This window comes from Rhinoderma darwinii, chromosome 5 (assembly GCF_050947455.1).
Source record: "Rhinoderma darwinii isolate aRhiDar2 chromosome 5, aRhiDar2.hap1, whole genome shotgun sequence".
Lineage (NCBI taxonomy): Eukaryota > Metazoa > Chordata > Amphibia > Anura > Rhinodermatidae > Rhinoderma > Rhinoderma darwinii.
In genome coordinates, this window is record NC_134691.1 from 336,981,803 (window position 1) to 337,002,070 (window position 20,268).

At 42.7% G+C, this 20,268-nt stretch overlaps 1 protein-coding gene across 1 annotated transcript in view; it reads right to left on the reverse strand.

Moving 5' to 3' along the window:
- Positions 1 to 5,487: 5,487 nt before the first annotated feature.
- The window catches only part of CRPPA (CDP-L-ribitol pyrophosphorylase A), a 197,327-nt gene continuing 182,546 nt past the window's right edge, over positions 5,488 to 20,268 (reverse strand). Inside the window, exon 10 of the mRNA XM_075828777.1 lies at positions 5,488 to 5,840. Within this exon, the coding sequence (XP_075684892.1) occupies positions 5,736 to 5,840 (105 nt within the window). The 3' untranslated portion in view covers positions 5,488 to 5,735. The remainder of the gene's footprint in view (positions 5,841 to 20,268) is intronic.

The window sequence follows — 20,268 nt, forward strand, 5'->3', positions numbered from 1 at the left end:
AGTTATATTCTTGTATATATAGTAGTTATATTCTTGTATATAGGAGGCAGTATATAGTAGTTATATTCTTGTATATAGGAGCAGTATTATAGTAGATATATTCTTGTATATAGGGGGCAGTATTATAGTAGTTATATTCTTGTATATAGGGGGCAGTATTATAGTAGTTATATTCTTGTGTATAGAGGGCAGTATTATAGTAGTTATATTCTTGTATATAGGTGTAGTATTATAGTAGATATATTCTTGTATATAGGAGTAGTATTATAGCAGTTATATTCTTGTATATAGGGGGCAGTATTATAGTAGTTATATTCTTGTATATAAGGAGCAGTATTATAGTAGTTATATTCGTGTATATAGGAGGCAGTATTATAGTAGTTATATTCTTGTATATAGGAGCAGTATTAAAGTAGTTATATTCTTGTATATAGGAGCAGTATTATAGTAGTTATATTCTTGTATATAGGGAGCTGTATTATAGTAGTTATATTCTTGTATATAGGAGGCAGTATTATAGTAGTTATATTCTTGTATATAGGAGCAGTATTATAGTAGTTATATTCTTGTATACAGGAGGCAGTATTATAGTAGTTATATTCTGTATATAGGGAGCAGTATTATAGTAGTTATATTCTTGTATATAGGGGGCAGTATTATAGTAGTTATATTCTTGTATATAGGGGACAGTATTATAGTAGTTATATTCTTGTATATAGGGGGCAGTATTATAGTAGTTATATTCTTGTACATAGGAGGCAGTATTATAGTAGTTATATTCTTGTATACAGGGAACAGTATTATAGTCATTATATTCTTGTATATAGAGACAGTATTATAGTAGTTATATTCTTGTATATAGGAGCAGTATTATAGTAGTTATATTCTTGTATATAGGGAGCAGTATTATAGTAGCTATATTTTTGTATATAGGGGGCAGTATTATAGTAGTTATATTCTTGTACATAGGGGGCAGTATTATAGTAGTTATATTCTTGTATATAGGGGCAGTATTATAGTAGATATATTCTTGTATATAGGGGCAGTATTATAGTAGTAATATTCTTGTATATAGGGGCAGTATTATAGTAGTTACATTCTTGTACATAGGGGGCAGTATTATAGTAGTTATATTCTTGTATATAGGGGCAGTATTATAGTAGATATATTCTTGTATATAGGAGGCAGTATTATAGTAGTAGTAGTAGTAGTAGTAGTAGTAGTAGTAGTAGTAGTAGTAGTAGTAGTAGTAGTAGTAGTAGTCAAAAACTGTCAGAAATCTACTGATAAATCTGCACCATTGTGTCTGGTATTTCTCCTTAAAGTGAATGGGATGTACAATAATCAGGTTTTTGCATTGGGACCCATGAACTTTAAGTTACCAGTCTAATCAGAATGGTGTTGCTCGGTCCCTCTTACCAACAGAGAAGTGGCTGCATATGCAGAGTCACTCTACAAATAATGAATATATTAAAGGACCAGCACTGACCATTTGGCACACAGCATATTTACGATAGCGATATTTCCTAAATGTGTCTGATGGGAAAAACCCTCTAGATAAAATACTATGTAATCAGATAGTTGATATTCCCAAACCTACCCCTAGATGGAGCTGCACCACTACTCTTTCAGCACACCATTTAATTGCAGCATCAGTGTAAATGATGTCTGGGCCCTTTAAAAACATTCCATGATGATATCTTTCACTTTCCAGGTTGCTGACACATTTCTAGAGGATAAAAAAAAATTTGAATGGCATTAAAAACAAAGAACAATAGGAGGAAAGACGGTTCGGAGCCAAACTCTGAAAGGTAGAATAAAGAGATCATTTACCCACCAATTATATTGGGATATCTTTGATCTGGTGCTAGGACCGCCACTCCCAAATCAATTACAGATGGCAGGCTTCCTTCCTCCGCTGTCTTCTACTCCACCTTAGGTAATAGAGATAAATCCCACCGACCTTAGTTCCGACGTTCCTTTTTTGATCACAGGTTTATGTGCAGACTTAGAAAGCGCCATAATCGCCAAGACACGGTGATGTCTGCCTAACACATGGCACCAGGGAGGGGCGGAGGTCATGTGACTGGAGCGCTTCATGTTTTTTTCTTCCCCCCCCCCCCCCATCATTAAAATGAAGCTCTTTCCTTCAAACGTCATATCACAAGTTAAATCAACTTTGGAAACTCTTTAATTCTTGCACCTATCTTGATTTATATTTCATTGTAAACTCCATTCACATCTAAAGCTGCGTTGAAAATTCTGCTTGTTGCCCTTTTAATTCTGTCAACAACTGTGCTGACAGACACGCCCCCGGACTATACATAACCATACATGAACAATTAGACTTTAATGACCATGGTCGACTGCAAATAGATTTATTTGACACCGTTTAAATCAACCAGCACATTTGGGGTTTGTGATTCACATAATGGATTTGTTCAGCAGTGGTAATAAATATGTAAAAAGGAGCGTACCCCAATCTGATGTCGTTGGAGCAATATGTCACTCTTCAGATGAAGCTGAGCTGAATATGTTAAGGCGGCAGATCTTGGTTTGTCATAGTGACATCATATGTTATCAATGTCTTTGTCCCATCACAACTCCAGTCCATATGCCCTATTATAGCAGGTCGATGTCATAGAGGGGATATTGGCAGCCCCTCCATGACGGGGGTCCAGCTGCTAAGAAGCAGTGACTCCCACTCTGGCGTACACGGCTTATTGATTTGGGTCTTCCTCCAGCTAAATCACCATTTAGAGGGGGTGTCAGGAGCCAGACCTGCGGCGATCAGCTGATCACCGCGATGGCTACTTTATTAAAGCCGTTGTCATGTAATCAGGGTCTTCATATTGTTTTCATTCCATCCGCTGCCCCCTATTTAAAGTGAAGCTCCATTTTTTGAATATTAAGTAGCAGGTTAAATCTTCATATAATATTGAGTGACTGTCAACACTTCAGTTATTTTTCACCAAGTTACAGTACATCTTATGTCATACTCCAGTCACATCCAGAGCTGCATTTCAAATTCTTAGGTTGTAATAAGTAGTTAAAAGGACAAAATGAGCTCTGCTACATCTGTACTTTTTAAATGTAAAAGTGTCTTCCCAACAACAGTGACCCCTAGAGTCAGGATGGGCACATACACGAGCATTGATGGAACCGCTTGGAATCCTTTTTTTTTTTTTTTTTAAATCATTGAATTAACCAGGAATAATTATGAAATAGTCTTCATTTAGAAAATAAACGTAAACCGACGTGTTTCTTGATTAAGTGGTTTTGTTTTCATGCGGGGGGATGGGGTGGCTGGCACCAGGAGTACATTCTGAATGGACAAATATCTCCTACTCCAATAAATGACACTTCACAAAGAGGTTCTGCAGCAGCTGAGGTATGAGATAATGTCAGCCCTGCTCTAAACTATTACCGGATTGATAACTCCACAACCGAATAATAAATATAACCTTTCCCTCTCTGTTTGTATCACAACCTGCAGAAAATATGGCAGAATGGCAAACAGTCTTAAATAAATCTTGCAGAGAACACAGGGGTTAATTTTCTGCTGACTCCGCCCATTTTCTGCTGAGAGGGCGGGGTTAGTACTGCTGGTCTACTATTGCAGACAGCAGTGGAGGAGGGCTCCTGCTGCAGACAGTTAGGCTACATTCACACGAGCGTGACAGATTTACGCGCGTAAATCTGGTCCGTGTGCGTTGCGTTATTGCATCTGTGCTTTGCGAGTGGCATGTGTTTTTCACGCACTCGCAAAGCACTTTTTTTTTTTTCAATGCAATTTATACACAAATCACACACAGCACACGGACGTGCGTCCGTGTGCGGTCAGTGGTTTTCACGCACCCATTGACTTCAATGGGCGCGTAGGTGCGTGAAAACGCACCAATATCAGACATGCAGTGAGTTTCACGCAACGGACACTCGCTGTGCGAAAACACACATGCAGGAGTTAATAACCCCATTGATATCAATGGGTCAGTGTGAGGTGCGTGATTTCCACGCGCAGCCCACCGATGAGTTCTACGCTCCTCTGAATAAACCCTTAGGCCGGGTTCGCACGGGTCGGATATGCTGTGTAAAAAATACGCAGCGTATCCAACCCGGAACCCGCAATACATTCCGTCCAAAAACCGCGCCACATTGTGGTGCGTTTTTTCGGACGGAATTCCTGCTGCAGAAAGCAGCGGTAATAAACACTCATACTTACGTAGGTCGTTGTTATGGCAACACGTCCCTCCTGTGCTGTGCGGTCCGGCCTCTCTGGATGATGCTGCAGCCCATGTGACTGCTGCAGCCTGTGATCGGCTGTAGCTGTCACATGGGCTGTAACGTCATCGCAGGAGGCCGGACTGCAGGAAGGAGGAGGGCGTTTTGGGTAAGTATAATTATTTTTATTTTCCGAAGTTGCAATTTTTGCGGAGTAATAGCTGCGAATATGCCACAAAAGTGGCAACACTTGGCTTTCTGTTGCAGGTTTTGCTCCTCCATTCAATTCAGTAAGGAAAATGCACAACGGAAAATCCACAAAAACGCAGCATAAATTGACACGCTGAGGAATTAAATTTGCAGGTCCATTTATTAACCTTTTATACTGCGCTTTTTTTCCCCAGCGTGGGCAGGAGATTTACTGCATCTCATCCACTTTGCTGCTACTGTAAGGCGATGTTCACACGCTAAAGCAAAAACGGCTGTAAAATACGGAGCTGTTTTTAAGGGAAAACCGCCTCTGATTTTCAGCCGTTTTTGAAGCATCAAACGTTTTTTGGAGCTGTTTTTCTATTGACATAATGAAAAACGGCTCAAGAAGTGACATGCGCTTCCTTTTTACGAGGCGTTTTTTAACGCGACGTTTTTTCAAACGGCTGCTAAAAAAGGGCCCATCTGAACAAAACACCATTTTTCACATTGAAATCAATCGATGTTTCAAGGCGTTCAGTTTTCGTATTTTCAGGCGTTTTTCGAGGCGTTTACGCCCCGAAAAACGCCTGCAAACACTACGTGTGAAAATACCCTAAATTCTGCGGCGTTTACGCTACGTGGGAACCCGGCCTGACAGTCAGCAGAAGCTCTGATCCGAGGTCTGTGAGAGGGGGAGGGAACGGCAGTAGAATTTTTTATATTTTTATTGCATTATAAAACAGAATAGGATTAAAGGAGAGGAGGAGATTAGGGAGGAATTACTCGTCATGTGAATTATTATAAATTTGACGCACGACTAAACCAGCAGGATTTTAAAAGACAGACTTGCCCCAAAGTTTATTGGAGAACTGCAAAAGTTTTGATTATCCAATGATTAAACGTCACCTATAAGCAGAGGGCCCCTTTAGGCTTTGTTCACATAACATTTATGAACTACGTTTGGCGTATGTGCCAGGAAAGCTGCTGCTGTGTATGCTGAAGGTACTCACAGGGCCCCATTTACCCGACGGATGGGTCCACATAACTTTTTTTTTTTACTGTTTAGGAAAGTGCACTCTGCTGTGCCCATGGGCGACGTATGCCAGTCTACACCTATACAGTGGCACATGACGGGTGAGTGCACTCTGCTGTGCCCATGGGCGACATATGCCAGTCTACGCCTATACAGAGGCACATGACGGGTGATAGCGGCTCGGCTTGTAACGCTTCTACAATATTAGACACTTGATGACTTTAGGGTCACTGGCCCTTTAAAGCTCCAGTCTTGTCATTGTGCTCCTTGCCCCGCGAGACGGTTATTTTCAGGCGACCATTACTTGACCAGCGAGCACTGGGTTTCTGTCCGTGATCAGTGCAGCGATGATTCCAGAGGCCTGACGGGCGCCACCTTCATGCTGTGACTCCTCCTGAGTAGAATAAAAGGAAAAAACACATTTAAGGGGGGACTCTGCCCCAAATCCAAAACCATTTAGAAACATCAGCCGTTGTCAGTTTTTATAGATCATTAAAAAACAAAAACAAAAAAAGAACCTACGCTGTCAGCGATTTTTTTTCCATTATTTCAAATTGCATTTTCAAGATCTCTGCTTGTTGTCAGTGAATGGGAACATATTTAATGGGAACATCCCGAGCCTGTAAATCTGTACAGACCTAAAGCTATAAATAATGTAAAATATTTTACAGAAATGTTTACAATATGCATCAACCAATAAGAATAAAAAGCACATAAGAATACAGCTTTACTTCTCACAGCTGAGGGTTTGCTACAAAGGTCTAGACAAGCCACTGTGAGATAAATACATGAGCAGCAGAAAGGTTTCTCTCTAGAGGTTTTTTTTTACAATGTATCAGCGCAGGGATAGAAGATATTAACCCCTGACTATCCTAAACCTCCAGATATTAGATAATAATCCATAACAACCCCCCCCCCCCCCCGAGACATCCATATTATATTAGATAATAATCCATAACAACCCCCCCAGACCGCCAGGGATATTAGATATTAACCCAATACCCACCCTAGTCCTCCATATTATATTAGATAATAATCCATAACCCCCCGAGACCTCCCTTCAGGGATATTAGATATTAATTCAATAACCCCCTAGACCACCAGGGATATGACATATTAACCCATAAAAACCCTGGACCTCTAAGAATATTAGATAATAACCCGTAACCATGCCGGACCTCCAGATATTAGATAATTAACCCACAACCACCCGAGACCTCCAGGGATATAAGATAATAATCCTTTATTATATTTATAGCCAATGACAGTGCAACGTTTCGGTCAATACCATGACCTTCCTCAGGCACTTAGTCAATGTATGATCCTGTATGGATGGCACATTCGTATGGCGGCTGACCGCTGTTGTTCGGCGCCGAGCAACAGCGGTCAGCCGCCATACGAATGCGCCATCCATACAGGATCATACATTGACTAAGTGCCTGAGGAAGGTCATGCTATTGACCGAAACGTTGCACTGTCATTGGCTATAAATATAATAAATTATTTATCTGCAAAAGAATTTCCACTTTGGTGTGCATAGTGCTTTTTCTCCATTGGATCGGGTTGGGACCCTACTTATGCACCCACGCCTTAACCTAGTGCTATCCGAACCTTGCTACTAAGATAATAATCCATAACCCCCTTAGACCTCCAGATATCAGATATTAACCTATAAATCCCCATGGACCTCTAGGAATATTAGATAATAACCCATAACCATGCCGGACCTCCAGATATTCGATATTAGCCCATCACCACGCTAGACTTCCAGGAATATTAGATATTCGGTACTAACTGCTTAACTACTCTAGAACAATAGATATCACACAAAATATCACTAACCCCTAAACCGCCTAATGTCAAAATGTGTGATATACAGTAGAACACGTAGAAACTTGGCGAAGAGGGAACTTTCCCGTCTCATGACCACAAACAAATTTAAAAAAAACGATGTAAGGCTATGTTCACACTGAGTTTTTTGCAGGCGGAATTTCTGCCTCAAAATTCCGTTTGGAAGTCTGAGGCAGATTTTCCTCTCCTTGCACGCCGATTTTTGCAGCGTTTTTCGCCCGCGGCTATTGAGCGCCGCGAAATACGCTTTCTCTGCCTCCCATTGAAGTCAATGGGAGGTCAGAGGCGTAAACGCCCGAAGATAGGGCATGCCGCTTCTTTTTCCCGCGAGGCGGTTTTCCCGCTCGCGGGAAAAAGACGCCTCCGCCTCCCATTGAAATTAATGGGAGGCATTTTCAGGCCTTTTTTGACAAGTTTTTTTGGCGCGGTTTCCGCGTCAAAAAACTCGTCAAAAAAACTCTGTGTGAACATAGCCTAAAAGTTCTGCCTTTGCTCCTAGTTGTGGATGTGACCAAAGAATATGACGCAACTCGGGATCAGTGCAAAATGAATACAACGTTTCCGGCTCTGCTCAACGTGAGAAGTTCATGTGAATATGGAATAAAAGTCGCTCCTCCACCTATTCTTTCTGAAATATGAGACGTTTTCTCAGGTCTCGGCTTTGATGCCCCTTTTCCTCTGTGTAGCCCCTCAGAGCACACTCATATATGACCGCCAAATTGTTTCCACATTTCCTCCGCAGTCCCACCGTCCAGACTACAGTCAACCTGCGTGAACTCCGCACCATGAGAGTAGTAGTGTTGATGTTTATGGTGGGATACGCTGCTCTATTGACCTCCTGAGTTCCAGACGTGCTGCAGAAGGGTCGGCCATTCTTCACAGTGGACATGTATCTAAGGGCAATGTTCTGGGAGCAATGAAGCAACGCATAATATTATTGTGTCCTTGGAGCGACGTCTGGCATTGACAGGCGGCTCTAAGTGAGGGTTGTGCTCCCGCAGCTGTCCTTAAGTATCCTATAGAGGTTTCATGTCTATATTACCATGAGAGTTAAAAACGTACAATTTACTATGAGTGATATTCTATAAGGAGCGACGAAAGGACATTTTACCTTAGGACTCCTCTACAAGGGAACAGATCCCAATAGGATCCAGTCTCGACTGTGCAAATCAACACTATAGTGAAGGCCCACCATGTTTTTATTTTATCTAAAAGGATCCAAAAATAATCTGTGCATACCATTACATGATAAATAAAATGTCTGCCTGCAGCCACCACTAGGGGGAGCTCACTGCATACTGTTTTATTGTTGAGTTCAATGTATAAACTGTATGCAGTGAGCTCCCTCTAGTGGTGGCTGCAGGTAGGGAGAATTGTATCATGTAACTCTGGATATGATGGGGATTGGAGCTTTGTAGCTCGGACCGCTATAAAGATATATTAAGAAATTAATCAACACAGAATGTTGGATTTAAAACGACATGATGATAAAAGGTGGAGATTCAATTTAAAGTGTTTCTCCAACCAATAATAAAAACCTCACCTGAGCTCCTGGTTTATATAGATTTGTTATTTATGTATATTTGTTACATTGAAATTCAGCTGTTTAGTCCCAGACTTCTCCTGTCTTCAGTTTCTGGGACAGGAAGTAGCTGTCTGGTTACTTCCTGTCAGCCATACTTATTTTAATGACACGTTTCCATGGACATGTCTTTTATATATTTATAAATAATAAAATCCCTTTAATCTGGCAACAACAGGACCTGATATTCTAGATTATCAGAGGGGGGAAATTATTTAGGGAAAATAATAATAATATAGATAATAAATAATTAAGTCTAATATAGCTGGCCATAGACATAAAACATTTATGTTCCTGACCCCGTCAATTAACATGTCCACTTGGCTCAACTTGTTTTTTCTATGAACAGTGGGAGATTAGCAGCTGCCAGACACCTATGGTGCCGCTTATCTCTGAAAAAAAAAAAAAAAGGATCAGACAAGCTGTCCAATCGATTTTCCCAGTAAGAACATGGATAGGTAATAGATGTATGATCGCTGGGACCCCCACCTATTACTAGAATAGGGGGCCTGATGCTGGTTCCTTCTCACTGCAGGGATTGCAGTAAGGAGGATTATAGATAATATATAGCAATATAGATAAAGTAAACTATATACAGTTAAATCCCTTTAATCCAGCATCAATGGGCTCGAATAAATTCTGGATTATCAGATATTCTGGATAATTGGAAGTTCACAGACCATTATATAAAACTTACTTGTGAGGGTAGAGAATCTACGGGACGATATTCGCAAATAAAATGTGAACATCCGACTATCACCGTGATTTTGATCGGAACAATTCTCTAATTTGGTTCTGTGCTGGAAACAGGTACCAGATTATCAGACTTTCTGGATTATAGATTAAAGGATTATCACTGTGGACAGACACAACATGTTACCTACATTTATACACACACGTTCGCACGTTTGGATTATTTTATAAAAATGTTTTATGACTGTTCAATAATAATCCAATAATCCAGGATATCCGGTAATCCGGCACCTATCATACCCCATCGATGCTGGAAAATCGAGTGTTTCCCACTTACAGGCCGCGAGCCGCACACATGTCGCTCCTCACGTGGAGTTCACGTCCTCCGGGCCGCACCACCGGCTGCCAGGAGGGGTCTGCGCGCCGCTTCTCACCATAAATAGTTTACTCATCTGGTCGTGTTATGACTTTATCCACACACAGGCGGCCGTGTAGAACGGGGGACGGAAACAGACGCCTATTGTGATTTCACATCGAGCCACAAACAATTATCTTGCCTTGACCGACCACCCGCAATCTGAGGACCTCCCCCTCCCCTTATAATTGTACCAGACCTACGTATAACGCGAGGCGGCTCCTCGACGTTTAGAAAGACCTCTACGAAAATAAACTGACCTTGAAAGTACAAATGTGTCAACGTTCAGGACGGCAGGAAAAAGTGAAGGTTTGGGTTATGACATCCCCCCCCCCCACTCCGGCCCCCCGTAAAGTACACAGTGTCAGGGTCTACATCGATTACAGGGCACGGACAGGGAGGGATTGTAATTGAATGTGTTATTTTTGGTTCTTTTTGCCTGTGAACATAGAAATAATATTTGTCGTATTAACTGGATACAAAGTTATATCTTCAAGATGTTGGAAAGAACAAGAAACACGACACAGACCTGCGAATCAAGATGCCTGGAGAGAGCGCCATCCTGTGGTGGCCGGAAAGAATGCAGGGTGGAAATTAGGAGAGAAGCGTCAAGTAGCAGGTAACATACCCAAAAGGAAAGAGACAATTCCAGGTCAGGTCGGGTCGGGTATACAATGGAATCAACCACCCTTATTTATTTCTATGGGGGTCAAACTGATCAAAATGCATCAATTCCATCACGATACTTTATGTGCCGTGGGTTTTATGTTGTAGGTTTTGAGGTTCTGTGAAAAACAAACAAATGGACACTGTGTAATGCTTAGTTTCGCCTGTGGTGGCGCTGCAGGGAAACTGTACACTTACAGGTCTCCCCACAGATCACAGCTGATCACCGGGGGTCCAGCAGGAGGACACTTTGTGATCTGCTTATTGTCAGGAGACCCTTCTAACAAGTAGGGATGGTCCAAAGTGGAGAGCCCCTTTAAAAAAAAAAAAATGAATGAACAGGATCCACATGCCATGGTTGTTTTTTAAATAAAAATAAATGTTAGGGTTTTGTGATATAAAACAAAAACACAAAAACAAAGGCCCTGTTCACACAGAGGAATTTGCAGGCAGAAAAAAATCAGCCTCAAAATTGCTTTAGGAATTTTGAGCCATTTTTTGACCTACCTGCACTTTCTTGCCGCGGCTTTCGCTGCTTTTTTTCACCCGCGGCCATGGAGCACGGCTTTTTCTGCCTCCCATTGATTGCAATGGGAGGTCAGAGGCGGAACCGCGGCAAGAAAGAGCATGCAACTTTTTTTTTACAGCGAGCGGCTAACAGCTGCGGCGGAAAAAAAAACACCTTCGCCTCGCATTGAAATCAATGGGAGGTTGTTTCGGACGATTTTTGGCGCTGATTCTGACGCAGTTTCCGCGTCAAAATCAGTGTTAAAAAACTATGTGTGAACTGGGCCTTAGATGGTTAATAGTGTGGGTCTTGATGAAAAAAAAGAAGGTGCCCTTTAATGTAGGTTTCAGGGGGAGGTGCCCGACTTTACTTTATCGTCTGCACCAGTCAGCTGCCGGACTGTCAGGTAGTGGCCAATCAACTGGTCGCTCAGTTCCTCCACCATTAGGCTATGTTCGCACAGGGCAGATACGCTGCATTAAAGTAAACAACGTTTCCGTCCTGGATACCGCAGGCAATTCCGTCCGAAAAACCGCACCAAATTGTGGAAAACAGCATGTTAAAAAAATATATATATATATCCCATACTTAATTGTAGTAAAGGCGACACGTCCCCCTGACGTCCTGCAGCCCGGCCTCCTGGGATGACGCTTCATGTCATGTGACCGCTTCATCCTGTGATTGGCTGCTGCAGTCACATGGGATGAAATGTGATCCCAGGAGGCCAGGCTGGACTGAGGGTAGGAGAGATCTGGGTAAGTATAACCTTTTTTTTATTTTTCCGAGGTCACCATCCCCCAACATTGAGAAAAACGCAGCACAATACGCGCCAATTTCTGTAATCAAAAACGCAGGAAATGGTGCGTTTTTTCGCAGCATATTTTTCCTGCTAGTTTCAGAGGAATTGCTACAGAAATTCTGCAGCAATTCTGTTACGTGTGGACAAGCCCATAGGCCCCACGCACACGACCGTAAAAATCGTCCGTAATTGCGGTCCTAAGTCTTACAAACGAGACAGTAAACTGAGATTTCTATTCCCAGAATGTAAGCGCCGCCGCATTACCACAGACTGTATAACAATGGAAGCTTTCTAGTCCCAGAAGTGTATTCACATTCTCCGAGCAGACTAAACATGATGGGAGTGATCCCCATAAACAGTCGCCCTCCACCTGCTTCGTGTCGCCCTGGAAAGTTCTCATACAAATTAGAAGTTGAATAAAAATTACAAAATAAAAGCTACAAAAGCACAAAGAAAAAACAAAGACCGTAAATCTCCCGTAACGCCATAGCGACCAGTGTTTCGGTCCCCCGTCAGCCGACTCTTTTGTAGCGGTTTTGCGCACGTTGTGGTTTAACGGCCCCAATTTGTAATATTTTTTTTCATACCGGTTTTTATAGTAATATTGTTTTTTGTGTTTTAGCTTTATTGACTTACAACAAGTAAAAAAGTATATTTAGATAAATGTATTTATTAATAATTTTTTGAATCTATAGTATTTCATTTTTTGGAGTCAGATTTTTAAATGGCTGCACGTATTTTCCGCTCAGTTTTTTCCCCGGAGCATTGAAGCTAATGCAAGGACTGCGGGCAAAAAATGCTGCCACTTGCCACTTTTTATCCCTGGGAGTGGCCAAAAGCCGGCCAGGGAAAAGAAAAATGTCGCCTCCCATTAAAATGAATGGGGGGGGGGGATTTTGGCCATTTTTTGGCGCTGATTTGGACGCGGTTTCCACGTCAAACTCAGCACCAATAATCTCAGTGTGAACTGACCCTTAAACTATGTTCCTCATTTTGTTTAGGTTATTTTTGACACTTATTTCATATACAGATGTTGTTGTTGTTGTTGTTGTTGTTGTTTTGTTGTTGTTTTTATATAGTTTCTTGATTATTTTTGTATATATAATCTAGAATATTTGATTATCTGACACCTTTAGGCCTCATTTACACGAGCGTGTGCGTTTTGCGCGCACAAAAAAACGCTGCGTTTTGTGTGCGCAAAAGGCAATTGACAGCTCCGTGTGTCATCCGTGTATGATGCGCGGCTGCGTGATTTTCGCGCAGCCGCCATCATAGAGATGAGGCTAGTCGACGCCCGTCACTGTCCAAGGTGCTGAAAGAGCTAACTGATCGGCAGTAACTCTTTCAGCACCCTCGACAGTGAATGCCGATCACAATATACACCAACCTGTGAATAAAAAAAGACTTTCATACTTACCAAGAACTTCCTGCTTCCCCCAGTCCGGGCTCCCGGCCGTTGCCTTGGTGACGCGTCCCACTCTTGTCATCCGGCCCCACCTCCCAGGATGACGCCGCAGTCCATGAGACCGCTGCAGCCTGTGATTGGCTGCAGCCTGTGCTTGGCCTGTGATTGGCTGCAGCTGTCACTTGGACTTAACTGTCATCCCGGGAGGTCGGACCGGAGTTATCGGTAAGGCAGAACTTTTTTTTTTTTTTACATGTTCATGGATTTTCGGAGCGGAAGTCACTGTCCATGGTGCTGAACCAGTTTAACGCTTTCAGAACCGTGGACAGTGACTGTCTCCTGACGTCGCGTACCCAAACATTTTTTACCGGTTTCGGTCAAAACGAGTTTGGCCGAACCCGGTGAAGTTCGGTGCGCTCATCTCGAATTTGACACTCCGTTTGGATGTTTGTAACCAGAAAAGCACGTGGTGCTTTTCTGTTTACATTCAGGAGTTTGACAGCTCTTGCGTGATTTTCGCGCATGCAACGCAGGACCGTCAGTGTGGCATGCGTTGTTTTCACGCACCCATTGAAGTCAATGGGTGCGTGTTGCGTGAAAAACGCAAGAATATAGAACATGTCGTGAGTTTTACGCAACGCACTCACGCTGCGCAAAATTCACGCATCGTCTAAACAGCCCCATAGACTATTATAGGTGCGTACGACACGCGTGAAAAGCACGCGCGTCGCACGCGCGTATAATACGCTCGTGTAAATGAGGCCTTAGGCTGAGTTCAGACGAGGCGGATGCGCTGTGTAAAAGAAATCAGCATATCCGCGCTGTGCGCCGCAGGGAATTCAGGGCAAAAAAGCGCTTCAAAGTGTGCGTCCCACCGGAATGTCCGCTGCGGAAAACTGCAGCACTAAAGCCGGCCTGCAGGGATGTGATTGGCTGCAGCGGTCACATGGGATGAAACTCCATCCCAGGAGGCCGCGCTGGAGGGATGAACGCAAACTTCTGGGTAAGTATGAGATTTTTTTTTTTCTGAGTTACGTTTTTCGTGGCGGAATCGCTGCGAACCTGCTGCAAAAAATGCAACAACTTTTATTTGTTACGGGATTTACTGAATTCAATGGGGAAAACCCGCAACAAATAAGCAGCGTTTACGCAAATACAATTGACGCTGCAGAATAAAAAAACGCACCGAAGGTCAATTTCTGAGCGTTTTTTCCACTCAGTATTTCCGCAGCGTGAGGATGAGATTTGTTTTATATCATCCACTTTGCTGCTGCTGCTGTATTTGCTGCGGATTTTCCGCAACTAATTCCGTTGCGGAAAAACCGCCGTATTTACGCAACGTGTGGTCTGACCCTTAAGTCCTCGTTCACAGCAGATCCGGCCGAGTTTACCGGAGACAATAGCATAGCATGCTGCGCTATTGCATCTGGTAAAACGACGGAACCTATTAAAGACAATGGGATCCTTCGGCCGCCGATCATATTTGTCGTGCAATGGAACCGTTGCTTCTGTTATTCCCTTGTTTTGCTCCTACTGATGGAGCAGAACAACGGAACGGCCCGACGCAGGTGTGAACGAAGCCTTAGTCCTGTTTATGTTGAATTAAAGCAATTTCACTGTGATGTTGACAAAATGCTCTCAAATATTTACATATAATTGATTCCATATTACTAAAAAATGACATCTATCTGGTAAACTGTACATTGCTTCCCCCACCCATCCCCATTGCATTTCTGTATACCTTTGCTGAATATACACATATATATTGGGCAATATCTTACATATCTGAATCCTTCCCCGTAGCACCATCTTTAACCCCCCTGCAATTCCTGCAGCAGACACAATGAACGTCTCCGAACATTCCCGCAGCTAAAGGGGGTCATTACTTAAGTCAATCCCCATCTTTTATCATCAAGTTGCTTTTAGGACAAACCTCCTGCGCTGATTAATTTCTTAATACATCTATATAGCAGTCGGAGCTCCATTTTTCTTATACAGAGCTCCAAATCCCCTGCATAGACATCGTTACATGATGAAATTCTGTCTACCTGCAGCCACCACTAGGGGGAGCTTAGGAGCTTACTGCATACTGCGTTATGAAGTTCAATATTAAAACAGTATGCAGTGAGCTCCCTCTAGTGGTAGCTGCAGGTAGTTAGAATTTCATCATGTAAATCTATGTCTATGTAGGGGATTTAGCGCTCTATATCAGAAATACAGAAGTCCGACCGCTAAAAAGGTATACAAAGGAATTAATCATTTCAGAATGTTGGAATTATCATGATTAAAAGGGAATCTTCACGTAGATTTTACGCAAAAAACATGGCTGATACCACTAGGTAGATACCTGGCTACCCATTGAGATGGCCACTGCGCTTGCTCTGCTATTTCCAAAACATCCATGTAAAAGAAGGGAGAGCGCAGCACGCATGCACGGCCCCCTCTTCACTAGTCTCGTCTGAAATCGACAGCCAGCAGCAGAGCTGGGGGCCGCATCTGTCGCACATTTAAGGTGGAACTTGTGGATATGCTATAAATGTCTAAGTTGGGAATACCCCTTTAAAATAATTATTTGTGTTCACCCCCAGACATGTTGACTTCAGCGAATACAGAATGTTGTCAGAATCCTGGAGCCTTGGACACATGTGCTTTCTGTTAACCCGTGACAATCTGCCTCCAGTTATCCGCTCGTATGGTTGTTTTTCTTCCGAGCGCAGACTCCATTGCTCATAAAGTAAAGGCCGGTGGCGGGACGACAAACGAGTCTTGTGTTAATTCACGTGAAAAGAATCTGACACATGAAAGGGACCTGCAGGCGGCTACTATGTAGTCACATGCGGGGGCACTAAATAACCAAGCACCTTCAATCCAAAACGCAAAAATCCACATCCAAGTCACCCTCTTCTGTACGTGAACCATAAGGGCATGACCACACATGGCGGAATTCCTCCGCAACTGTCCGCATCAATGCCGCACAGAATCTGCGTTGCAGATTCTGCAGCGGATCTGCACAAAATGTGCAGTAAATTGATGCGGACTGGCCGCTGCGGACTGCAGGAAAAGTGCTTCTCTTCTCCCTATTCAGTGCAGGATAGAGAGAAGGGACAGCACTTTCCCTAGTGAAAGTCAAAGAAATTCATACTTACCGCCCGTTGTCTTGGTGACGCGTCCCTCTTTCGGCATCCAGCCCGACCTCCCTGGATGACGCTCCAGTCCATGTGACCGCTGCAGCCTGTGCTTGGCCTGTGATTGGCTGCAGCCGTCACTTACACTGAAACGTCATCCTGGGAGGCCGGACTGTAGACAGACGCAGGGAGTTCTCGGTAAGTATGAACTTATATTTTTTTTTACAGATACATGTATATTGAGATCGGTAGTCACTGTCCCGGGTGCAGAAACAGTTACTGCCGATCGCGTAACTCTTTCAGCACCCTGGACAGTGACTATTTACAGACGTCTCCTAGCAACGCTCCCGTCATTACGGGAGCCCCATTGACTTCCTCAGTCTGGCTGTAGACCTAGAAATACATAGGTCCAGCCAGAATGAAGAAATGTCATGGTAGTAAAAACAATACGCTCCGCAGCACACATAAGATCTGCGGACTTCATTGCGGAATTTTGACTCTCCATTGAAGTCAATGGAGAAATTCCGCCATGAGTCCGCAACCAGTCCGCCACTGCTCCGCAACAGACAGAGCATGCTGCGGACACCAAATTCCGCTCCGCAGCCTATGCTCCGCAGCGGAATTGTACGCATCGTGTAAACGAACACTGCTAAATTAAAGTGAAAGTCAATGGAGAAACGGCTCCGCTGCGGATTAACGCTGCGGAGTGTCCGCAGCGGAATTTAAGTGAAATTCCGCTATGTGTGAACCCGCCCTAATGGTCACCATAACAGCTCTCACACACCTTTCCTGACCCCTAAATGGCAAATCTGTCAATACATGTGCAGACCTAAGAGCAGAGTAAAATAGCAAGATATAACTAGGTAAATTTGTTCGATACAAATATAAATCCACATACACAGTAGAGATACTCTGTACATTCATTACATTACTTATCCTGTACTGATCCTGAGTTACATCCTGTATTATACTCCAGAGCTGCACTCACTATTCTGCTGGTGAAGTCACTGTGTACATACATTACATTACTTATCCTGTACTGGTCCTGAGTTACACCCTGTATTATACTCCAGAGCTGCACTCACTATTCTGCTGGTGGGGTCACTGTGTACATACATTACATTACTTATCCTGTACTGATCCTGAGTTACATCCTGTATTATACTCCAGAGCTGCACTCACTATTCTGCTGGTGGAGTCACTGTGTACATACATTACATTACTTATCCTGTACTGATCCTGAGTTACATCCTGTATTATACTCCAGATCTGCACTCACTATTCTGCTGGTGGAGTCACTGTGTACATACATTACTTATCCTGTACTGATCCTGAGTTACATCCTGTATTATACTCCAGAGCTGCACTCACTATTCTGCTGGCGGAGTCACTGTGTACATACAATACATTACTTATCCTGTATTATACCCCAGAGCTGTACTCACTATTCTGCTGGTGGAGTCACTGTGTACATACATTATATTACTTATCCTGTACTGATCCTGAGTTACATCCTGTATTATACTCCAGAGCTGCACTCACTATTCTGCTGGTGGAGTCACTGTGTACATACATTATATTACTTATCCTGTACTGATCCTGAGTTAGATCCTGTATTATATTCCAGAGCTGCACTCACTATTCTGCTGGTGGAATCACTGTGTACATACATTACATTACTTATCCTGTACTGATCCTGAGTTACATCCCGTATTATACTCCAGAGCTGTACTCACTATTCTGCTGGTGGAGTCACTGTGTACATACATTATATTACTTATCCTGTACTGATCCTGAGTTACATCCTGTATTATACTCCAGAGCTGCACTCACTATTCTGCTGGTGGAGTCACTGTGTACATACATTACATTACTTATCCTGTACCGATCCTGAGTTACATCCTGTATTATACTCCAGAGCTGCACTCACTATTCTGCTGGTGGAGTCACTGTGTACATACATTACTTATCCTGTACTGATCCTGAGTTACATCCTGTATTATACTCCAGAGCTGCACTCACTATTCTGCTGGCGGAGTCACTGTGTACATACAATACATTACTTATCCTGTATTATACCCCAGAGCTGTACTCACTATTCTGCTGGTGGAGTCACTGTGTACATACATTACATTACTTATCCTGTACTGATCCTGAGTTACATCCCGTATTATACTCCAGAGCTGTACTCACTATTCTGCTGGTGGAGTCACTGTGTACATACATTATATTACTTATCCTGTACTGATCCTGAGTTACATCCTGTATTATATTCCAGAGCTGCACTCACTATTCTGCTGGTGGAATCACTGTGTACATACATTACATTACTTATCCTGTACTGATCCTGAGTTACATCCCGTATTATACTCCAGAGCTGTACTCACTATTCTGCTGGTGGAGTCACTGTGTACATACATTATATTACTTATCCTGTACTGATCCTGAGTTACATCCTGTATTATACTCCAGAGCTGCACTCACTATTCTGCTGGTGGAGTCACCGTGTACATACATTACTTATCCTGTACTGATCCTGAGATACATCCTGTATTATACTCCAGAGCTGCACTTACTATTCTGCTGGTGGAGTCACTGTGTATATGTATTACATTACTTACCCTGTACTGATCCTGAGTTACATCCTGTATTATACTCTAGAGCTGCACTCACTATTCTGCTGGTGGAGTCTCTATGTACATACATTATATTACTTATCCTGTACTGATCCTGAGTTTCATCCTGTATTATACTCCAGAGCTGCACTCACTATTCTGCTTGTGGAGTCACTGTGTACATATATTACATTACTTATCCTGTACTGATCCTGAGTTACATCCTGTATTGTACCCCAGAGCTGCACTTACTATTCTGCTGGTGGAGTCACTGTGTATATGTATTACATTACTTACCCTGTACGGATCCTGAGTTACATCCTGTATTATACTCTAGAGCTGCACTCACTATTCTGCTGGTGGAGTCTCTATGTACATACATTATATTACTTATCCTGTACTGATCCTGAGTTTTATCCTGTATTATACTGCAGAGCTGCACTCACTATTCTGCTTGTGGAGTCACTGTGTACATATATTACATTACTTATCCTGTACTGATCCTGAGTTACATCCTGTATTGTACCCCAGAGCTGCACTCACTATTCTGCTGGTGGAGTCACTGTGTACATACATTACATTACTTATCCTGTACTTATCCTGTACTGATCCTGAGTTACATCCTCTATTATACTCTAGAGCTGTACTCACTATTCTGGTGGAGTCACTGTGTACATACATCACATTACTTATCCTGTACTGATCCTGAGTTACATCCTGTATTATACTCTAGAGCTGTACTCACTATTCTGCTGGTGGAGTCACTGTGTACATACATTACATTACTTATCCTGTACTGATCCTGAGTTACATCCTGTATTATACTCTAGAGCTGTACTCACTATTCTGCTGGTGGAGTCACTGTGTACATACATTACATTACTTATCCTGTACTGATCCTGAGTTACAGCTTGTATTATACTCCAGAGCTGCACTCACTATTCTGCTGGTGGAGTCACTGTGTACATACATAATATTACCTATCCTGTACTGATCCGGAGTTATATCCTGTATTATACTCCAGAGCTGCACTCACTATTCTGCTGGTGGAGTCACTGTATACATACGTTACATTACTTATCCTGTACTGATCCTGAGTTACATCCTGTATTATACTCCAGAGCTGCACTCACTATTCTGCTGGTGGAGTCACTGTGTACATA